This window comes from Tenrec ecaudatus, chromosome 1, assembly GCF_050624435.1.
Source record: "Tenrec ecaudatus isolate mTenEca1 chromosome 1, mTenEca1.hap1, whole genome shotgun sequence".
Taxonomy (NCBI): Eukaryota; Metazoa; Chordata; class Mammalia; order Afrosoricida; family Tenrecidae; genus Tenrec; species Tenrec ecaudatus.
The window spans coordinates 167,533,936-167,554,587 of record NC_134530.1 but is presented as its reverse complement, the minus strand read 5'-3'; the positions used below and the strand labels follow the sequence as shown (position 1 = coordinate 167,554,587).

Sequence of the window (20,652 nt, the reverse complement as noted above, 5' to 3'; positions counted from 1 at the left end):
AACATGGGTGAAGGAACACATCGGTTGGTGCAAGATATGAAAACAATGATAATTTATAATTTTTTAAGGGGTCACAAAGTGGGGAGGAGGGCTAGGGAGGGATAAAAGAAGAGCTGAAACCAAGGGCTCAAATAGAAAATAAATGTCTAGAAATGATGACGGCAACATATGTACAAATATGCTTGACCCAATCGATGTATGGATGGTTATAAGAGCTGTAAGAGCCCTGATAAAATGATTTTTTAAAAGTAGCTTAATAGCTGAACTATGGATTTGAACTAGACTGGATTTAACCAGACTACTTCTACCACACGTGAGCCACTTGATATAACATCAAGCCCTGGTTTAGCTTCTGTAGAGAACCCAGCCTCACACAGGCTCCTACATGCTCAAAGTGACATCCGTGTTCTTGAATGCTTTAAAGAGGTCCTGTGTAGCGGATTTGCCCAAATGTAAGGTTGTTTGATTTCTTGACTGCTGTTGTCATGAGCAGTGATTGTGGATCAAAGCACAATGGATTGCTTGATGGTTTCAGTCCTTTCTCGGTTTATCATGATGGTGTTTAATAGACCAGTTATGAGGATTTAGTTTTCCTTACATTGAGTTGCAATACATACTGAAGGCTGGGGTCCCTGGACTACATCAGCAAGTACTTCACGTCCTTCCTGCCGGCAGCAAGCAAGGTTGTGCCATCTGCATATCGCCGACTGTTAATGAGTCTTTCTCTAACCCTGATGCTATGTTGTTCTTCACCTAGTTCAGCTGTTCAGATGAGGTAGTTTATTGTGCCAACCTGACTGATAAACACATGTGGGGTTAATTGAAGGGTGGAGGGATAAATGGCTTGGTGAGCCTCGCCTTTCTAGTTCTCGGGTCTCTTGCTTTGTGATGATTGGACCAGGGTGCAGCTGCCTTAGCCAGTTCCCTGTTTCAACTGACAAGGTTCACTTCTTGTAAGACATTCCCGAGGAGAAGCCGCATGGACCTACCCCGATGCAGCCCTGGGTGCTGGAGCAGCCGTGTGGAGACCCCTGCCAGCGCTGAGATGCTTACACATTCATTGACTCGGCTTTCCTCCTGCAGTCGGCATCAATGTGTGTGTTTTGTGAGATGGAGGAGGACTGTGTGGATTGGTGTTGGACATATGGGTTAATGTTGGACTTGTGGGCTTGGGCAGCACTGGGTTGGGATGTTTTTCTTGATGTGCACTTACCCTTTATATAAAACTCTCTCTTTCTTATACAAGAGTTTCTGTGGATTTGTTTCTCTAAAGTGCCCAGACTAACACAGAGATTATTTGATCAGCATACAGATTAAATAAGTATGGCAAAAGGATGCAACACCAGTGTCGAATTATTTTTCATATAATCCGGCTTTTCAAATTATTTTCTTAGCACACACATTGAATAAGTAGGGTGAGATGCAACAACCCTGAGGCACACCTTTCCTGGTTTTAAACAATGCAGTGTTCCCTTGTTCTGTTCACACAACTGCCTCTTGGTCCAGGTCCAGGTTCTGCAGGAGCACGTGAAATGTTCTGGAATTCCCAGTTCTTCTCACACAATTGAATGCCCTTTGCACGGTCAACAACATCCAAGCATCTTTCTTGTATCTTTATTTTTTTTTCACCCCACATCCATCAGACGTTTGCAATGACACCCCTCGTTCTGTGCCATTTTCGGAATCTGCATTGAATTTCTGGTGGCTCCCTGTTATATTTTTAAAGAAAACTCTCATTTCAGATTTCATCACATAGTTTTTGTCTGTCTTCTACTTCTAATTCTATCCTTGCTTGTATTTTGACAGTCATAAATATAATTCATGTATCTAGAAGCTTCTTTACCATGGCTAAGCCCTCAGAAGTGGACATTCTCTTTCTGCTTTGTAGTGTGTCTTAATCTGGACGCTCCATGGAAACCTGTGCCTCATGTGACCCTGTTGGTCTTTGGAACAGCAAAAACCTATCTTTCAACATCACAGCCACATGCATCCCATCACAGTATGACAAACTGGCAGAAGAAAGGTGAAATAAGAACACTACCACACCCAATTTGTGGAATTTGACCAGGTTATAAAAGAGGAACATTAAAAAATTTCTCAAATTCCACAGTAGAAAAATCGGTGATTGGCCATTTCTCAACTCTTCTACACCCATGCGTAACATCAGCCTTTGCATATACTGAGCTATGCTAGACCTGTCTTCTCCCTTCGTCTATTTTTGTAAACCTATGCTGAATGGTCGCTTCCGATCGTGACTTCCTCAAATCTGATACACTCTGCTCCTTGAAGTGAACGATCATTTTGATGTGAGAACATCTCCACTAACATTCCTGACCTGGTCCCCATGCTGCGGAGCCTCCTGCTGCTGATCTGCGGTGAGTAGGCTGACTCGGGGCAGAGCACAGGACCCTGTCCCTTGGGGACCGCATTTTCGAAAGCTCCGTGGGCATTGATCAGGGCCAAGATGCTTCCTGGGATTTCTCAGGGCTCTACTTCAAAAATGGGATTTCGGGTCAGGCAGGAAGATACCAGCAAGCCATCAAAGAAAGCTCTCATTTCAGTTTTTATCACAGTGCCTAGTCTCTCTTTTCCACTACTAATTCTATCCTTGCTCTTGATTAAAAAGCCATAAATATAATTTATGCAAACATTTGGCTGCTTGATGGTTTCCTTTATTACTATTAAGAGTATTTCTCTGTGGTCCTCCTGCACCCCTCACCTATTGTCAAAACTTCAAATTTGCTATTACTAACAACGGCCCCGCTTCCAAAATCGTGATCTTTAGCAACTTCCCTCATCACCACTTACCTATCCACTCTAGTTCACACTCCATTTCACCGCATCTTCAACTCACCAGGTCCACCTTTCATTGTCAATCCCTCCTCTCCATGTCTTCGGTTCTTAGACTTTGTCACTTGCCATGATGAGCTTCCCTTGGTGACATCCTTCTCCCTCTTCCACAGCACTTGCTGAATTGCCACTCCTCTTCGTGCTTGGCACTTGTGCCAAAGGGTAGAATGTGGAAGACATAGTCTTGCGGACGGATCTCATTGTACACGTAGGACCCGCCCTTCAGGAAGGTCTGCTGTACTTTCGTACTGCACACATTCCCATGATTTTCTCTTTCTTTCTTCTTCCTCTTAAAAGAGTGGATACAATTTATTTCACGGAAAACTCTAAGAGTGAACTTTCATTCGAGTTTTCTTGGTGACCACTCTTGTGGACCTTCTTTCTCCTTCAACTCTCCTTTCAACTCTTAATCTGTGGTCTTGCTTCATGTATCCCTGGGAAAATAGAAGCAATCAGAAAAGAATTTTTCTCATCCTCCTACTGCCGTATCTACCTACCTAGGCACATCTGGACTCCCATCTGTAGCTTGCCTTCTTTCTACCAATATACCGTCTCTCCTCCCAGTGCAGGTGGCACGGTGGGTTACAAGCTGGACGATGAACAGGAAAGCCATCAGTTTACCCCCCTGAGACTCTACATGGGAGAAAGATGAGGCGGGATGATGCTACAGACACCCCTAGCCTGGGAAACCCTAGGGGCCTGTTCCACTCTCTCATCGGGTCACCAGAGTCAGAACCGCCTCAATGGCACTGGCTGTCATTGGGCCTTCTATCTAAGACAGGGTTCTCCTCTGTGCGTTGGGTCCCTGGTCCTCTTGCAGTTTAAAAACTTTGTCCCATCATAAAATGAGTTGTCCATTCTTTATTATCCCTAGGACTATGCACACATGCTATGATACTTTTTTATCTGAAAACATAGGAAATAGGAGCTGATGGTCTCTTCCATCTCCTGCGTCATTTCTCTATCTCCATTTACAAAACTGTCGGCGAGTCGTTCACTTTGCCCCTTCCCTTCTTTTCTTTTAACATTCATTTTAAATGCGCATTGCCAGAAAAGGAGTTTTTCTGTGAATTTTGAAAAAGGCCTAGAGACATGTGACCACAAGGACAATCAAATTATAGACTATTTTATCACTTCAAAAATTTCTTCATGCCTTTATTTAATTTTTTCTGCATCCCTAACCCTTGACAACTTCTAAACAGTTTTAAGTCTCTGTTCTTTTGCCGCCCCCTCCCGTTCTTTCTTGAATCCATTCCAATCAACATTTCATCCCCGCCACAGCACAGAAACTGCTCTTCATAAGATTACCAACCACCTCCAAGTTGCCCCACCGGGAGAATAATTCCAATTTCTCATTTTATTAGGTCTCCCAAGATTGTTTGGTACCCCTATTCTTGAAACATGTTTTCACCTGGCTTCTGGAACACCATACACTGTTGGTTTACTTTTTTAACTCAGTAACTGCTGGTTCCCGCTTATCTTTTATGAGTTGTCATCCTTTTACTGCCCTCTGGAAGGCTGATACCTAGACTTCTAATCCATGCATCCGTCCCCCAGTAACATTATCTGGCCACTTTAGGTTCTCACATTGATGTCTCCGGATTTGAGTCCTCTTTCGAAAACCCTTCTTCTGGGCAACTGCCATTCAAGTGGGAAATAAGCGTCTTAAACACAGTTTACCAAACAGGCCTCTTGACTGTGTACCTGGACTGGTACCACCCCAAAATTTAAACGATTTTTCTCCATAACTTTTCTATGTATTTATCTTGTAAAATAGAGATACAAGCCAAAAAAGGAAACCACGGAGGAATGAAATATCTTTCTCAGGCTCACCAAGTTTGCAAGACAAAGAATCAGTATTTAATTACACACTATCTGGCCGCAGAGCTTGCACTGCCCCCAGCTTTTCCTTATGCCAAAATATGAAGGTCTGATCCTGGATAGTATCTTAGAAGAGATCTGTATTCCTTCTTTGGTCTCTAAGCTTATCCTGGTCTGAACTGGGTAAATAAAGGGTACCATTGCTTTGAAGATGAGCCCATCCACTTTGGTCTGTGTTGTTACTATGCACAGTGAGCCTTCAGCTGGATCATGGAGACTTCAGAGAGAGAGAGAGAGAGAGAGAGAGAGAGAGAGAGAGAGAGAGAGAGAACGCTTGCGAGCTGGCAGTGAGGGGCTTAACGAACTGCTAAGTAGTTCAAAGCAAAGGCACCAATTCCTAACCCCAGATGAAGACAAGGGACCGCAAATGACACTGTGATCAGATAAGAAGCACCACCTGTTGTTTTGTGGGTGATGTGGGATGTGGGGAAAGAGAGAGAAGAAAACAGAGCAGGAATGGGAAGAAGGAACAAGCAGTTGGAGGAAGGTCAAGGAGGGAGAAAGGGCAGCAGAGGAGGAGGGAGGAGAGTTAAGGAGGAGGGTGGGTAGTTCCAGGCAAGGACGGGGGAAGGGGGGTGGATGGCCCAGTTAAACTGTCTGCTTAGGATTCGCTGCTCTCTACTGATCCCCGCTGCATTGTCTTCCAGCTCCCCTCTGTGAACCCGCTGGTGAGTTGCACTTCCTGTTTGTTCTTCTTCGTGGTCTGTGGGCGCCTTGTCACTCAAGTCATCACGGGAGACCAGTGGATGGCTGTCTGAGCAGCCTCTGCTCACCCAAGACACACCCCCGGGTGGCCTTGCGGAGATGAGCAAACACCAGCCATTCCCTTGGGCCAGGACTGTTCTATTTGCTCCAGTCTCTGCACTGACATGTGCACGCTCAGCCGGTGAGCAGGTCTTCCTCCGAGCTTCTCAAGCCCAGTCTTATGTTGGGGAAATTTCCTGTATAAGGAAGGCAAAGGGTGCTGAAAATTGATGCCAGGGAATTTCTGCCCTCCCAGTCTCAGGGGTGCAAAGCTGGGTGCATGACACCTGCAGGCAGCCACCTTCCAGTCAATCCCCAGTCCCCACCTTAAATGACACAGTTGCTGCTGCCTCCTTCTGGTGCCACTAGCCTGAGCCTCTGCGCCACCTGCTACTCCAGCACATTTTCTCTTTCAGACTCAGGTGTATGCAAACAAATTATACAATGATCCTGATTCAAAGTCTCACCTTACCCACAAGAGGAGAGGAGGGCAAGGTCCCACCATAGGGATCTTCCACTAAGGCACTTTTACATCTATTGACTGTCAGACTTGTTTACTTGTGCATCAATTAAAGAGGTGATTCTTCAACTTTAAGAATTAGGAAATGGTGGCAGAAATTCTCCTGGATTAGAATTCGTGTCAGAAGAGAGTTTTAGAATACATTCGGTATTGCAGTCCCTTGTTTGCCCAAGTCTGACTCCTGCTTTATGTGTTTATTCAGGCCCTAAAAGCACGTGCCTAATCCAAGCCTAAGGTCAGAACCAAGAATTGTGCTAAAGATGAAGGAAAAAAGTCTGTCACCGAGGATTGGCCAGGTCGTCTCTGAGCTTGGGAAAGATCTGGAAGAAGCTCTGGGCTGCGAGACTGAGCTCTAGTCCTCGCAGAAAGGCCAGGCCTGTTTCCTACCCCGCTCCCCCTCCCCCAAACCCCCATGAGAGGAGAAGGTTGAAAGCAAAGCAAAACAAAGCAAAAAGTGTGGTGGAGTTGGCTCCAACGGATGGTCAGCCTGTGTGTGTCAGAGCAGAAGCACTCCGTAGGGCTGTCAAGGCTGTGCCTGGTAAGATGGCCAGGCCTTTCTCCTGAGAGCCCATTGGGTGGATTGGAATCACCCAGCTTTCAGTCAGTCGGAGCCAAGCGCTTCACTGCCTGTGCCACCCAAGGATGGAAACTCCACACAAAGAAACGATCAAGTCGGAGGTGAAGGATGCCTTCTGGAAAGATATGCTGCTGCACAGGGGCTGTGTGTGTGTTTGTGTGTGTGTGTGCATGCACATTTGCGGTGGGGGTGTACAGAGTGGACACAAGCCACTGTGACAGGATCATATAAGGGGGAGTCTGCGTGTTCAACCAGCTGGTTTTCGGAGTTCTATTAACACAAAGTGCCACGGCCCAGCAGCTGTGGACCTCGTAACCCAGTGCTTCGTTTTCCTATGCAGAGCGATGGCTGCATCTGAAAGCCAGACCCTCCCGGCCCACAGAGGGGAGCTCAATGACCCTGACCTGTGAGCTCCAGCAACCCCTACAGACGTCCAAAATTCCTCCTGAGTTCCGCTTCTTCAGAAATGGGGAGGCCCTGCAACAGGCCTGGAGCAGCTCCTCAGAGTTCAAGATTCTCACCACGTGGACCAACAGCGTGGAATATTACCACTGCGAGACAAAGGGAGCAGGCACCAGAGTTTTCCGGAGCATGCCATTACAGATACAGGTGCAGAGTGAGTGCCAGCGGGGTCGTTGGCCAGGGCGGGTAGAGAGGGGCAGTGGCACAAGCCCGGCTACTCCTGGCTGCTGTATTCTGCACTGCCAGGAGGGGAGCCTGTTCCCAGATGTACCTGGCCCTCCCGATCAGATCTGTCTTAGTTTCCTAGTGGTGCTGTGACACCCCCTGCGCCACCCCCACCCCCCCACCTAAGGGCATAGCTTTAGGAAACAAATGAATTTTCTCATAGTTCAGGAGGCTAGATGGTCACATTCAGAATGTGCCTGGGGCAGGATTTTGCTCTCTTTCAGAATTCCTTAGTCTCTGGGTGATGAACGCAGGGCATCTACCTTCCTGTGCGTGCTTGCTTGTCTCTATGTCAAAGCTGTTCTTTACCTCACTCAGACATGATTAGGCTTAGAACACACTCTGTTGACACAGCCCCATTACCATAACAAATTACCCTACACTTGTGGATGAAATATCTTAAAGGAATATATACATATACACACACATATATATCCATCATTGATTCCTTCAGAGATGTTCCTTTATCCTGTTGTCCTTCAGGCACACAAGACTCCTTCAGAAACATGGTGTGTCTTCACAGTTTCACTCTGCGGGAGGGTGTGTGCAGAAGTTGTTGCCTAAGATACCTACATGGCCCCCGACAATAAGAAGCTGATGTTCAACCAGCGCCCTGAATACCATGTGCAGTGCTGTGTTGTATGGGGAGCCTTGGTGGTGTCGTGGTTACATGGTAGGCTGCGATCCATGTGGTGGCCATTAATTCAAAACCACCAGCAGCTCCGTGGGACAAAGAGTGGACTCTGTGCTCCCATCAACAGTCAGAGTCCCAGAACCCCCGCAGGGTTTCTGAGTCCGCATTGATTCCATGGTTGTGATTTTCATGTTGGTTTGTTTGTTTAATATTGTGTATGGTTGACTTTTTAGTAGAAGGTACAGTGAAAGGAGAAAAATTGACTGAGTAGTAAGAGGCTTTATGGATAAAGTTATGGAAAATGGCTTATGGAAGACCAGCCAGAGCTTGATTTTGAGAGAAATAGAAAAGAGGATGTTCATGATTTTGAATCATGTCACTCCATTTCAGGGCAGAGACTTCTAATATTTTCTCCCACTCCCAGATAAAGGCTTACCCACTGTGCCAAAAAGCAAAGTCTATTACTTCCAAAGGATGGGATTTCCTAAATTTGCTCCAAACTCAACACTGGTGAAACTGGACCAGAACCACCCCCTGCCCCCAAATGACCAATCTTCAACCACATGTAGCGGTCCTTGTCCTTGTATACATTATCGAATGGAATCCTCAGAACGGTAGGAGATGATTATCATCACCATTAGCTCCATTTTGCAGATAAGAAATTGACAGAGAAGTTAAGTGAGGTCATCAATATCACACAGCAAGTAGGAATTGGAATCAACATTCAAACACAGATTGATTTGAAACCAGGACTTTTGACCACTACACTGGTGTGCTTGGAAAATGTAGGTCCTCTCTGAGCTGGTCTTCCCTGTTTGCTATGTTCTGCTCTCGTGGGGGAAGGAGCTGCCCTGGAGATGTATTTGAGCCCCCCCCCCCTCTCTCTCTTGGAGTCACACTGACCCAGAAGGGAGGTGAGGATGCTACCTCCTCCAGGGTCACATGAGGGTGTCTTTCAGACATCACTACCATCAGCAGAAAATCCCTCCATCGCGTACACCTTCTTCACCTCCAACAATCTAAATCTCTGACATCACCCAAAGCCTTTGCTTTCAGCACTGTCACCCCTACATCCTTCCCCTGAAATCCTTACTACTCACGAATCCTCCTGTGTCATCTTCTGTTCACGCAGGGGTCCCTGTCTCTGACGTAACCTTGAAAACACAGCCTCCAGGAGGGCAGGTGACAGAAGGAAAGAAGCTGATCCTTGTCTGCTCGGTCGCCACAGGCACAGGAAACATCACCTTCCTCTGGTACAAAGGGGCCATGGGTTTACAACTGGGCACAAAGGCCCAGCGGTCCCTAACGGCAGAGTTTGAGATCTTTCCAGCGAGGGAGAGTGATGCTGGGCACTATTACTGTGCAGCTGGAAATGGCTATGGCCACAAAGTCAGTGGGCTGGTGAGCATCACGGTCAGAAGTAAGTTCCATTACTCTTATCTCAACCAGCAAGTCTCCAGCTGGGCCACATGTCTCCCCTGGGGCACCTTGAGGAAGTTCAAATGGGGTTACGTGTCTGTCCTATATAAGGGAGCCAATGACGGCCATCTTTCTCTTTTCAGTTCCAGTGTCTCTCCCAGTGATCACCCTCAGGACCACTCGGGCTCAGACTATGGCGGGGGACACGGTAGAGCTTTATTGTGAAGTCCAAAGAGGCTCTCCTCCGATCCAGTACCAGTTTTATCACAAGAATGTCACCTTAGGAAGCAGCTGGGCCTCTTCTGGAGGAGGAGCATCCTTCAACCTCTCTCTGACTATAGAACATTCTGGAAATTACTCTTGTGAGGCTGACAATGGCCTGGGGGCCCAGCATAGCAAGGATGTGCCTCTCAACATCACAGGTATAGCTCAGGTTTTAGAACTGTCTTGGTCCATGTCTTTACCGACTTTCTGGCAAAGCGATGTTGGTGTTGTCACCGTGCTGCTGGTGGGGTAGTAGCAAAGACAGGCTTCTGCAGATGCTGTGTGGGCACTGCATCTGGAGGGTATGGAGGACAAGAATGCCGGTGCTTCTCTTCAACTTTTGTCAACATGGCCTTTTAATCACCACTAGGTAACTCGGTGGCTATCTTCTAGGAAGGGTAGACTCCTTACTCATTAGCTCTGCTCTCCAAACTCCCAAGGTTCTGCACAGTTCCCCCTCTCAGTGCCGACGGAGAACAGAAGGGAACTTCTTACGTCAGGAGTCATTGTCGGGCTCTTCAGCATCCTTGGCGCCACCACTGCAGTCCTCCTATTTTGCTCCTGGATCAAGAGAAAAAACCGAGGTTAGTATTTGTAGAAACTGGGACTCTGTTAGCGCAGTATTTGTTTCCACTGACAGACTGGATCTGCCACGTGCAGATCGCACGCGGTGATCGTCTCCTGCTAACCAGCCTGCCTACGGGGCGGCTCACACCCACCCAGTAAGGCAGAATAACATTGGTGAACGCTCTCAGAGGAGTCTCTCCCTCTTGTGTGTTATCCGTTCAGGTTCAACTGATAACTTGTGCTTCTGTGAGTGTGTATTTTATACAGAAAATAAAAAAATAATTAGTTCTTAGAAGAGAAATGGGAAGCCTTCTTCAGTTCTGGAATACTAACAGAAAGATTGGATTATGGGTCAAAGGTTGGATTAGGGGTTCAGAAGTGGATTTGGGTCAAAAGTTGGATTATGGGTTCACCAGATCTGGGGATCTACTTCTGAGCTATAACAGTCCTTGAAAAACCTTGGGAGTGCAATTGTACACACATGGGGTCAGTATGAGTTGGCACCAACTCAACGGTAACTAGCAACAATCACGGAAGAGTGGTACTCCTAGTTAAGAGCTCCGGCTATACTGACCATCTCCTCTTTCTAGTCAGTGCATCCTTTCTTAGTCACTTCCCCCTTTTCCCTGACACATGCATCTCCAGCTCTACACTTCGTACTCAGTGAGGGTTCTTTCTAACCTCTCAGCTGAGATGCTATCTCTTTAAGGGGCTTCCATGGGCCAATGAGTCTACACTTGTCTTTTTCTTTCCTTTTTCACCAGCATACCGAAAGTTTAGTGACGATTGGTAGCTATATCACGATTGGTAGCCACATATGTATTTGCATGTTTAGCCTTGGTCTCCTGTTTGCCCCAAAGCAAGTTGAAAATTGGTTGAGAGGACAATATGAGATTTATATTTAAATGTCAAGTGTTCGGGCACCGTCAGGCACTTTGCTCCATCTGAAAGTTTATGGGTTGGGCTACTAACCAAAAAGGTCTCCAGTTTGAAGCCTCCTCCCACCACTCTGTGAGAGAAAGATGAGGCTTTATAATTCCGTAAAGAGTGGCAGTCTTGGAACTCCACAGGGAGAGTTCTACCCTGTCTTAGGGGGTCACTATGTGTAGAAATCAACCCAATGACAGTGGAGTTTGATTTGGGTTTGGCACCTATGTCCAAGTATTTTTATCATAAGATTAGATGGTTGGGTTGCAAAAATGGAAACAAACATTAATACAGGCTGGATGGTTTGGAGGCGTAGGTTAAAATTCTAGCTCTGGTACAAACGAGTTTTGTGAGCTTTCGTCTATTTAATGACTGGGTACCCAAGTTTCTTCATCTGTGAAATGAAATCTCTGCCTAATAATCATGAGGCTGTCCCTTAGGTTCTCACTGAGGATCCAGTCACAGATGAGTCTCTGACACTAGGCATATTATGCCTAGTCACAAACCACTGTGAAGGTTCCCTCCATTACCATGTGTATTCTTTGTTTGTCTTGCAGGAAGACTATCAGCAAGGGAGCCACTCAGGTGAGCCTCTACTTTTTCTGTGTATGCCAATAATGCAGGAACCAGTGTTAACATTTTTGAATTAAAAAAATTAAATTGTTCACTGTCATGAACTTATCCTATCTTATATCTAACACAGTCACTCCAAAGTTCTCCCACTGATAACTTACAATGTTATATCCTCTGGTGTTAGATGGATATATTAAATGATTAATTACAATTCTTTCAACTCTCTTCCTAATTTATCTCCATCAGCATGTGTGTTAGTCTGGGTAGACTAGAGAAACAAATCCATAGAAAATCAAATGTATAAGAGAGTTTTATATAAAGGATAATTGTACATTAAGAAAACATCCCAACCCCGGCCAGTCCAAGCTCATAGGTCAGTTATTAGCCAACATTGTCTGATACCAATCTATAAAGTCCTCTTCAGACTCACGAAACACATGCAGTGATGCTAAATGCAGGATGATCACAGGCTAATGGGTAGAAAGTTTTGGATCCAGTGGCGTTGTAAGCATCTCAGTGCTGGCAGGGGTCTCCATGTGGCTTCTACAGCTCCCAGGGCACTGGGTCTATCAGTGTAGTGCCATGCGTCTTGCCAGTAGAGTCTTCAAGGGAGTGAGCTGAGAGAGAGAAAGAGAGAGTCTGTCTCCTGCCTTCAAGGAGGAAAAACAGGAATTCCCAGAATTCTCAGGAGAAGGCCATGCCCACACAGAGGCCTCATTGGCTATGATCTGATTGAGAGCCTAGACTCCACCCCTTCACTCTTTTCTTATCAAGTCCCAAATTGACACCAGGTTATGTAACTACCACACCACGTATGTAAAAGTAGGAATGTTACAAGGCTTTGGGCCAGAATCATACATTCATTCCATTAGAAGATCTGAGAATTGTTCTGTTAAGTGCTGAGAGGCATGGATATAGGAAAAGATCTTGAGGATCTTAAAGTATTTTAGGGTAGAGGTAAAATAGAAGGTCAGTGACAATGAAGGAAATGCTCCAGGGGAGATTGACACAAGAGCCACAACCATGAACCCAAACACATCAGCGATCAGGAATACTGCCCTGGACTGGGCAATGTGTTATGTTATCAGGGCACATGACTCAGAGCTGACATGCCAGCAGCTAACCATAACAAGAAAGAGTTTCCAATGAGCCATCCGGATGGTGACTTGCCCCATACAGCTGTGTCATCCAGATGCCAATCTGCCTATGAATTGATGTTGTTCTACTCAAGGCACTTTTTAGCAGGTTCCTCTCCTTCAATGTTGCACTTTCCCCCAAATAAAGACAAGTGTTTCTGTTTGCAGGAGCCCTCCGAGTCCTGTACCCCAGGAGTCTAACTGTCTGAACGCACCCTCGTCACTGCCGCTGCCGCCTGTCTATGAGAACGGTGAGGCTTCCCAGATGCCTTGGGCTCAAATGTGTAGAATGAGCTGGGGAAATGCGGGGTGACAACTGCGAGCGTGACCTGTCTCCATTGTCCTCTTGTCCCCTCTGCAAATCTTCGTGAATGATCCATCTGTCTTCAAACTGCCGTGGGTGGAGGGGTCTGGAGTAAGAGGAATAACATGAAGGAAGGACTGTGTCCTGACGATCCCTTTCTCCCCTTTCAGTAAACTCTGTAAGAAAGAATGATGTTTACTCCCTGGTGAGCTCTTTACAACAGGAACGGGAACCAGCAGCAGGTGAGACACGAGGAGTGCATTTAGATCTGATATTTGCCTTTCTGTAGCCAAGAGGAGCATTAATGGCTATGCATAGCAGAGCCATTGCTTCTGCTTTTAGAGCTGAAAGCCCTGGTGGTGTAGTGGTTCTGTGTTGGGTTCTGTGCTGAACCCAAGGTCAGCAGTTCAAAAGCACTAGACTCTCCGAGTGAGAAAGACAGGACTTTCTATTCCCATAGAGTTACAGTCTTGAAAATTCACAGAGGGGATTTATTCTCTGTCCTATAGGGCCACTATGACTTCAAATCAGCTCGATGGCAGTGAATTTTTTTCCCCAAAGAGCCTTACTGCTTTTATGTGAAAGCTGATCTTGGTCTGGCAGCCGCCCGCAGCTGCTAGTCTTGAAGTTAATGTCATAGGACAGCATCTGAATGGTGGCTTCTGTCTCCTTTCTTTAAGTAGCCCCACATCCTCCCAAGGGAGCCTATGGCCCCTGCTTAATTATTTTCCTGTTGACTCCCCACTCACCCATCCCACCCACCCCCAACATGGTGGATTCAGCACTTTCACATTGCATGAACATCTCTCATATCTTGAAGAGTGTATTTATTCCCCACTCCAAGACTGTCAATATTCCTTTGTGCAGAAAGAAGATCATATTTCTTAATAGACAGAAGATATTAATGGAAATCAATCCATGGGAAATGTAGGAGAGAAAGAAGCCTATATTGGGTGTATTAGTCTGGGTACTTTAGAGGAACAAATCCACAGAAACTCTTGTTTAAGAGGGAGTTTATATAAAGGGTAAGTGCACATCAAGAAAATATCCCAACGCAGTGCTGCCCAAACCCACAAGTCCAAAATTAATCCGTATGTCCAACACCAATCTACAAAGTCCTCCTCCATCTCACAAAAAACACACGTGGACACCAACTGCAGGAGGAAAGCTGAGTCAGTGAATGTGTAAGCATCTCAGCACTGGCAGGGGTCTCCACACGGCTGCTCCAGCACCCAGGTCTGCATCGGGATAGGTCCATGCAGCTTCTCCTCGGGGATGTCTTGTAGGAAGTGAGCCTTGCCAGTTGAAACAGGGAACTGGCTAAGGCAGCAGCACCCTGGTCCCACCATCACAAAGCAACAGACCTGAGAACTAGAAAGGCGAGCTTCACTGAGCCATTTATCCCTCCGCCCTTCAATTAACCTCACATGTGTTTATCGGCCAGGTTGGCACAATAAACTAACTAACTCATTAGGCTTCCACTTTAGACAAGGACTTTAAATATAAGTGGCGTCTCACTGCAGTTATCTTTCCTTCACTTCAGGAACCTCAAGGACACTTCCTGGGGGACAGGTGAGTTAATATCTATGCAGTTCTTTTCTCCAGGGTGTTGCTTTCCTTTGTGTGGGGGGCTGCTCCCTAGGGTTTCCATGGCTATACATCTTTACAGGAGCAGACCGCCTCGTCTTGTCCATGGAGTAGGTGGTGAGTTGGAGTTAGGAGGCGAGTGCATAATCTACTAAGCCACTAGCTCACAGCTACCCCATATCAGGGTTCAGGGACTTTAAATCTTTATGGGTGATAGAATCTGATCTTCATCCTGCACAGCAGCTGGTGCACTTGAACCCCATAGATATCAGCCATACATTGTTGCTAGGTTGCCATCAGGTTCGTTCCGATCCATACGAACCCCAGAAAGACATACTGCTTGGGTCAGGACCATCCTCACAGTTATTCCAATATTGTGAGCCCATTGTTGCAGCCACTGCATCAACACCCCCCCTGAAAGTCTTTCTCTTTCCTGAGGACCCCTTACGTTACCAAGCATGATGTCCTTTTCCGGGGCTGGTCTCTCCTGACGCCATGGCCACAGTCTGTGAGAGGACATGTCAATATCCTCACTTTTAAAGAGCATCTGCTTATTGTTCTCAAATAAGTTTTGTTTGTTCTTCTGGCAGTCCGTGGTACTTTCCATATTCTTTGCCAACACCATATTTCAAATGCATCCATTCTTCTCTGGTCTTCCTTGTTTTTTTGTCAAGCTTCCGCATACATATGAGGTCATGGAAAACCCTGTGATGTAGGTCAGGCCTCGGTGATAGCTTTACTCTTTAACACCTTTAAAGAGGTTTTGTACAACAGATTTGCCCAATGCAATATGTCATTGGATTTCTTCACTGATGTTCCCCTAAGTGCTAATTGTGAATCCAAATAAAATAAAACCCCTGACATTTTCAATCTTTTCTTTGTGTATCATGTTATCAATTGGTCCAGTTGTGAGGATTCTTTTTTCTCTGTGTTGAGTTGTGATCCATATTGAAGTTGCAGTCCTTACTGATCAGCAGCAAGTACTTCAAGTCTCCCCCACTTTTAGCAAGCACAGTTGCATCATCTGCATATCAACGGTTGTTGAAAAGCTTTCCTCGAATGCTGATGCCATATTCCTGTTCATATCGTCAAGGTTCCCAGATGATTGCTCAGAACATAGATGAAATAGATTCGATGACAGTATACAATTCTGACAAGACACCTTTCCTGACTTTAAACTATGAAATAGTCCCTTATTCTGTTTATAGGGCTGCCTCTTGGTCGATGTACATACAGGTTCCACACAATTATGTGTTCTGGAATTTCCATTCTTCTCAAGGCTCTCCACAGTTTGCTATGATCCACATAGTTCATTGCCTTTGGGTAGCCAATAAAGCAAAAGTAAACAGCTTTCTGGTGTTTTCTGCTTTCAGCCATGGTCCTTCTGACGTCAGCATGGATCTACCCCATTCCACACCCTCTTCTGACTTTGGCATGACTTTCAAGCAGCTGTCAATGTCCTGCTGCAATATTTTTTGAAATATCTTCAACAAAATTTTACTTGAACGTAAAATTAATGCAATTATTTGATAGTTTCCACATGCTAATGGGCCACCTTTCTTTGCAATGGACAGAAATATGGATCTCTTATAGTCAGTTGGCCAGATAACTGTCTCCCCAATTTCTCAGCTGAAGCTAGTCAGTGCTTCCACAGCTGCCCCAGGTTTGGAAACATTTCCATTGGGATCTCATTAATTCTGGAGTCTTGTATTGCACTCATGCCTCCGTGCAGCTTAGACTTCTCCTCCAGTGCCCTTCATGTGCTACCTCTTGTAATGGTCCTTTCCCCGTCATTTTACTGAAAATGTGTTCTTTATTGTGGTATATAAAAAAACAAACTCTAAAGAAGGTCGCTTGTTTTTCTATCATTGTAGGGCAAAGTCACAAAATAAATGCCTGCCCAAAGCTCCACAGATATCACATGTGCTTTGGGGAAGAATCATTGGTATTTGGACTCAATAAAGGAAAGAGTAATTATCTTTGTACCCTCATTTTTCATAATTAAAAAAATCACCACTTGGAAAGCTAGTGGCAAGGGTGTCACATAGCTATCCAAGGAGGATGCCATTTTATGGTCCAGAACTTGGCCAAGCTTGAGTTGGGGTATTTTGGCTTCTTTTAGTTAGAGTTGTAAAATACTCCATCAGATTCTTGGGAACTTGATGTCTCTTGGCAAGAACAAGCTAGGAGGCCAACTGACGCTTTAGATGTGCTTAGATCGCAAACATTTATATTAGGCATTTCTATTACTTGAGGTGCTACTCTTACCATGCCCACGCTTGTGCTGTCAGTGGGTTTAAGTCAGTTGAGCAGATGACCACCATCTCCATTAATCCACCATCTCCAGACCCTTGAGTGGCACCATCGAACTGAGGTCTCACTATGAAATTGTGTCAGCTGCAGCTGTGCTTATCTTCTCTGATTTTAATATCAATTAGTCCTTACCGACCGCAGCATCACTGCCTGGGAAAAGCTTGCCATGAAGTCTGGTTCACTGACCTTCACCTGCCCGACAGAGTCATTGTGCTCTTCCTCTGCCCTCAAAACCACTGACTCCAAAGTTGTAGCTGGCTCTCAAAGAATGCAAGGTGACTGCTTTGTCCCAGGCACACCAAGCTGCTCCCAAACATCTAGGAGTGGCTGTATTCTTTCCCTGGCATCTCCTTAGCTACAAACTCATGTAGGAAATGTTCATACCAGGGGCCTGACCAACTTGAAAACAGGGCAGAATGTATGTCACCTCCTGGGATGTGATGTATGATGTTGAGGGAGGGGAAGAGTTAATATTATCTGACACTGAGGGTAAGGGAGTAGAGAAGGTTGGGGGAATTGACAATGATGACTCCAGGGCACCCTCCCCTTTCCTTTCAGAGGGCACCTGAAGATATTCACAAGAGTCCATCGACTGTAACTATCGTTGTCTCTTCCATCTTTCCTGAAAAACTTAAACCCCTTTCATCATCTTTTGATGCTTCCTACATCTTCAATATTTTACCCACAAAATCCTTCAACATTGCAACTCAAGACCTGAATGTCTCTTCAAGACTTTCACCTTGGCGTAGCTGAACGTGCTCGGACCCCTTGCCGCTTGGAACCCAGTGCTTTGCACACTTCGTTACGAGGCTCTTCTTTTCTCCTCACACTGTTTTGAACTTTTCCATTCAGCTCTTCCACCTCTTCATTTCTCCCATTCTCTTTATCTTCTCTACATTCAAGATAAGTTTTCTGACATCCTTTTAGCCTTTTCCTTCATTCCTGCATTTTGAATGACCGTATGCTTTCTTTGTGACTGGTGTCCTTGACGTCATTCCACAGTTCATCTGGTCTTAGATCACTTGTGTCCAATGTGTCCAAGTTGTTCTTGATATGGTCTCTAAATTCAGGTTATGTGTACTCAAGGTGGTGTTTTCACTCTCTTGTTTTACCTTTATTTACTTTCCCTAATTTTATTATTAACAATTCCATTGCCATATAACTCACTCACTTTACAATTCAATGATTTAACTGTATTTTTTTAAGTTGTGCAATAATCACAATCAATTTTAGGACATTTTTCCTATTCTTGTACCCCACTGCCCCCAACTTCTCCTGCACTAATCCTTAGGAATTATTAATCTAGTTACTTACTCTATGGATAACCTGTCCTAGATTAGAAAAACACAAAAAACTCCAACAACAACAAGATAAAACAGAAAAATCCCAATCCAAGAAAAAAAAAAAGATAATAGAAACCGGATCAAATTAAAAATTAGTCAGAAGGGAAAACAAATGATTATATGTTAAATGTTAATTTAACTATATATCCATTAATCCACTTTCCAATGCACTCTCTGGGAGGGAAAGACTATTGACATTGCTGATTAACTGTCTGAGGGAGTTCAGTGGAGGTTTAAACCATATCGAAGCTCCAAAAATGGATTTTGGGTTTCATTGTCATTCATAGCCTTCTGCAGAATTTAAGCTCTAAGACCATTCCTTCCTCTAAATTTTGATTTTATATTTACAATCCTTGGATCACACATGCTAGTGTGCTTCTTTGAGGTAGACTTAGCTGACACCTCATTTATATGGCTGCTTGTTTTAAGACAAGCTTTTAAGAACCCGGATGTTATTCTTTCTGATAGCGGAACATCATCTGATGTCTTCACCAGACTGTGTGATCACACCAATATCTTCAGTGATCACTTCATGAGCGCAGATATTAAGCGGAGCTACATTATAAGAACTAGTTGCTCCTAGATAATGGCCTATGATTAAATGCAAGTTCAAAATCCATTCACATATCTAAAGTTTATATGTGTTCCTGGTCCACTTTAGAGGCAGCATTATCAGTTCATTGAGAAACAATGTAAGCAAACTCTTTGAGACCTTTGATAATTCTAATAATAGAATCGTTAATCTAGGCAATGATATAGATTTTAAAGTACTATTGAGGAAAGGAAAATTTACATATAAGGGGAAGTTTTTAAAACTAACATATATGGGCTATTGACTTAACACAAGTTAAAATTTAAGTAATTAAACACTGTTTAAGAAAGCAATGAGGGTGGCCAGTAGTCAATTGGAGACCCCCTGTCAGAAGGGCTACAAGGAAGCGATGAGTCAGTCAAGGTGTAGTGTAACACTGACTGACGAAACACACATCCTTTCAGTAGTTCTTTAATGCTTCCTCCCAACACCCTGACTATCATGACCCCATTTCTATCTTACAAATCTGTCTAGACCAGAACATGTGTACTTGTACAGGTAAGAGCTTGCAACACAGGAGATCCAGAGCAGATAAACCCCCCAGGACCAATAAGGGGAGCAGCTATACTCGGAGGGTAAGGATAAGGAAGTGAGTAAGGGGGAACCAATCACAATGATTGATGTATGGTCCCCTTCCCAGGGGGATTGACAGCAGAAAAGTGGTTTAAAGGAGACAGCAGTCAGTGTAAGACATGAAAAGAAAGAAAGAATAATTTATAAATTTTCAAGGGGACAGGGGGAGGAAGGGTGAAGAAGGGAGGGAAAAAATGAGGAGCTGATGCCAGGGGCTCAAGTAGAAATACAATATTTTGCAAAAGATGATAATAACATATGTCAGATGTGTTTGACCCAATGGATGGGTGGATAGATTGTGATAAGAGCTGTAAGAGCCCCCACATTTTTGAAGAAAAAAGAGAAAGCAATGAGGGTTACATAAGGCAACATTTTCAATCACACTCATTTGCTAAGGCAAAATTATGTCTGCAGGACTAACACATGTCACAGGAAGCAAAGGAAGTATGAACATAGCGACTATATGGTAGTTTTAAGTTGCCAACCACTCGACAACCTCAAAAGCAAGATAGCTGAACCAAAGTCCTCTGACTTTCAAACCCAGGCCCTGGGATAGCAGCCACCGGCTGCTTCTCACAGTAGAGTGCTTCGGCTGTAAGTCAGAAGGAGCATTTCAGTTCCTTTAATTTGAAGCAGGTGTTAAAGGCCAAGTGTGATTCCCTTAGTGGGGTTTGCAAATGACATGGTTCTGGCGTGATCTATGAAGAATGCTGTCCACCTCAAGAAGAAAAGACCTAAAATGCAGGCCATCTTTAGCACGCAGCCCGGTTTGCAAAGGTTAAAAAGAAACGGGGTCAAAAGTGCATAATTAGCAAGAAAATACTTGGAATATTCTCCCACCGGGAGTCTGCATAAGTATTGTTACATCACTTTAAAATGTTAGTATTTTCCCCAAGGGCAGGCTGCCACTCTCTGACTTATCCATCAATAGAACTGACATCGTCTTTGCAGAGACAGACATCCCCCCTCCCAACTCTGGTTATGAATTCTCATTCAAATTCACTGATCACCATTAGAGGAGTGCCTATTCATTTGGGGTGACCATGGGACAATGCTGTAAGGCAGGAGCTATTGGGTCCTGTCCCTCTCCTCCCCTAAAAAGCAAAAACAAAACCTGACCCCTGCTGAGGCGAGTGCTCTGAAGATGTGATTTATAAGATG

The 20,652-nt window shown here is 44.9% G+C and overlaps 1 protein-coding gene across 1 annotated transcript; it reads left to right on the top strand.

Moving 5' to 3' along the window:
- The first annotated feature begins 2,344 nt into the window (after nucleotides 1–2,344).
- Nucleotides 2,345–13,448, top strand: LOC142438034 (Fc receptor-like protein 1). The gene is made up of 10 exons (XM_075540764.1): nucleotides 2,345–2,375; nucleotides 5,379–5,399; nucleotides 6,913–7,188; nucleotides 9,026–9,313; nucleotides 9,456–9,734; nucleotides 10,041–10,160; nucleotides 11,628–11,655; nucleotides 12,948–13,030; nucleotides 13,254–13,325; nucleotides 13,426–13,448. The coding sequence occupies exons 1-10, from the start codon at nucleotides 2,345–2,347 to the stop codon at nucleotides 13,446–13,448; spliced, it is 1,221 nt and encodes a 406-aa protein (XP_075396879.1).
- The last annotated feature ends 7,204 nt before the right edge of the window (nucleotides 13,449–20,652 follow it).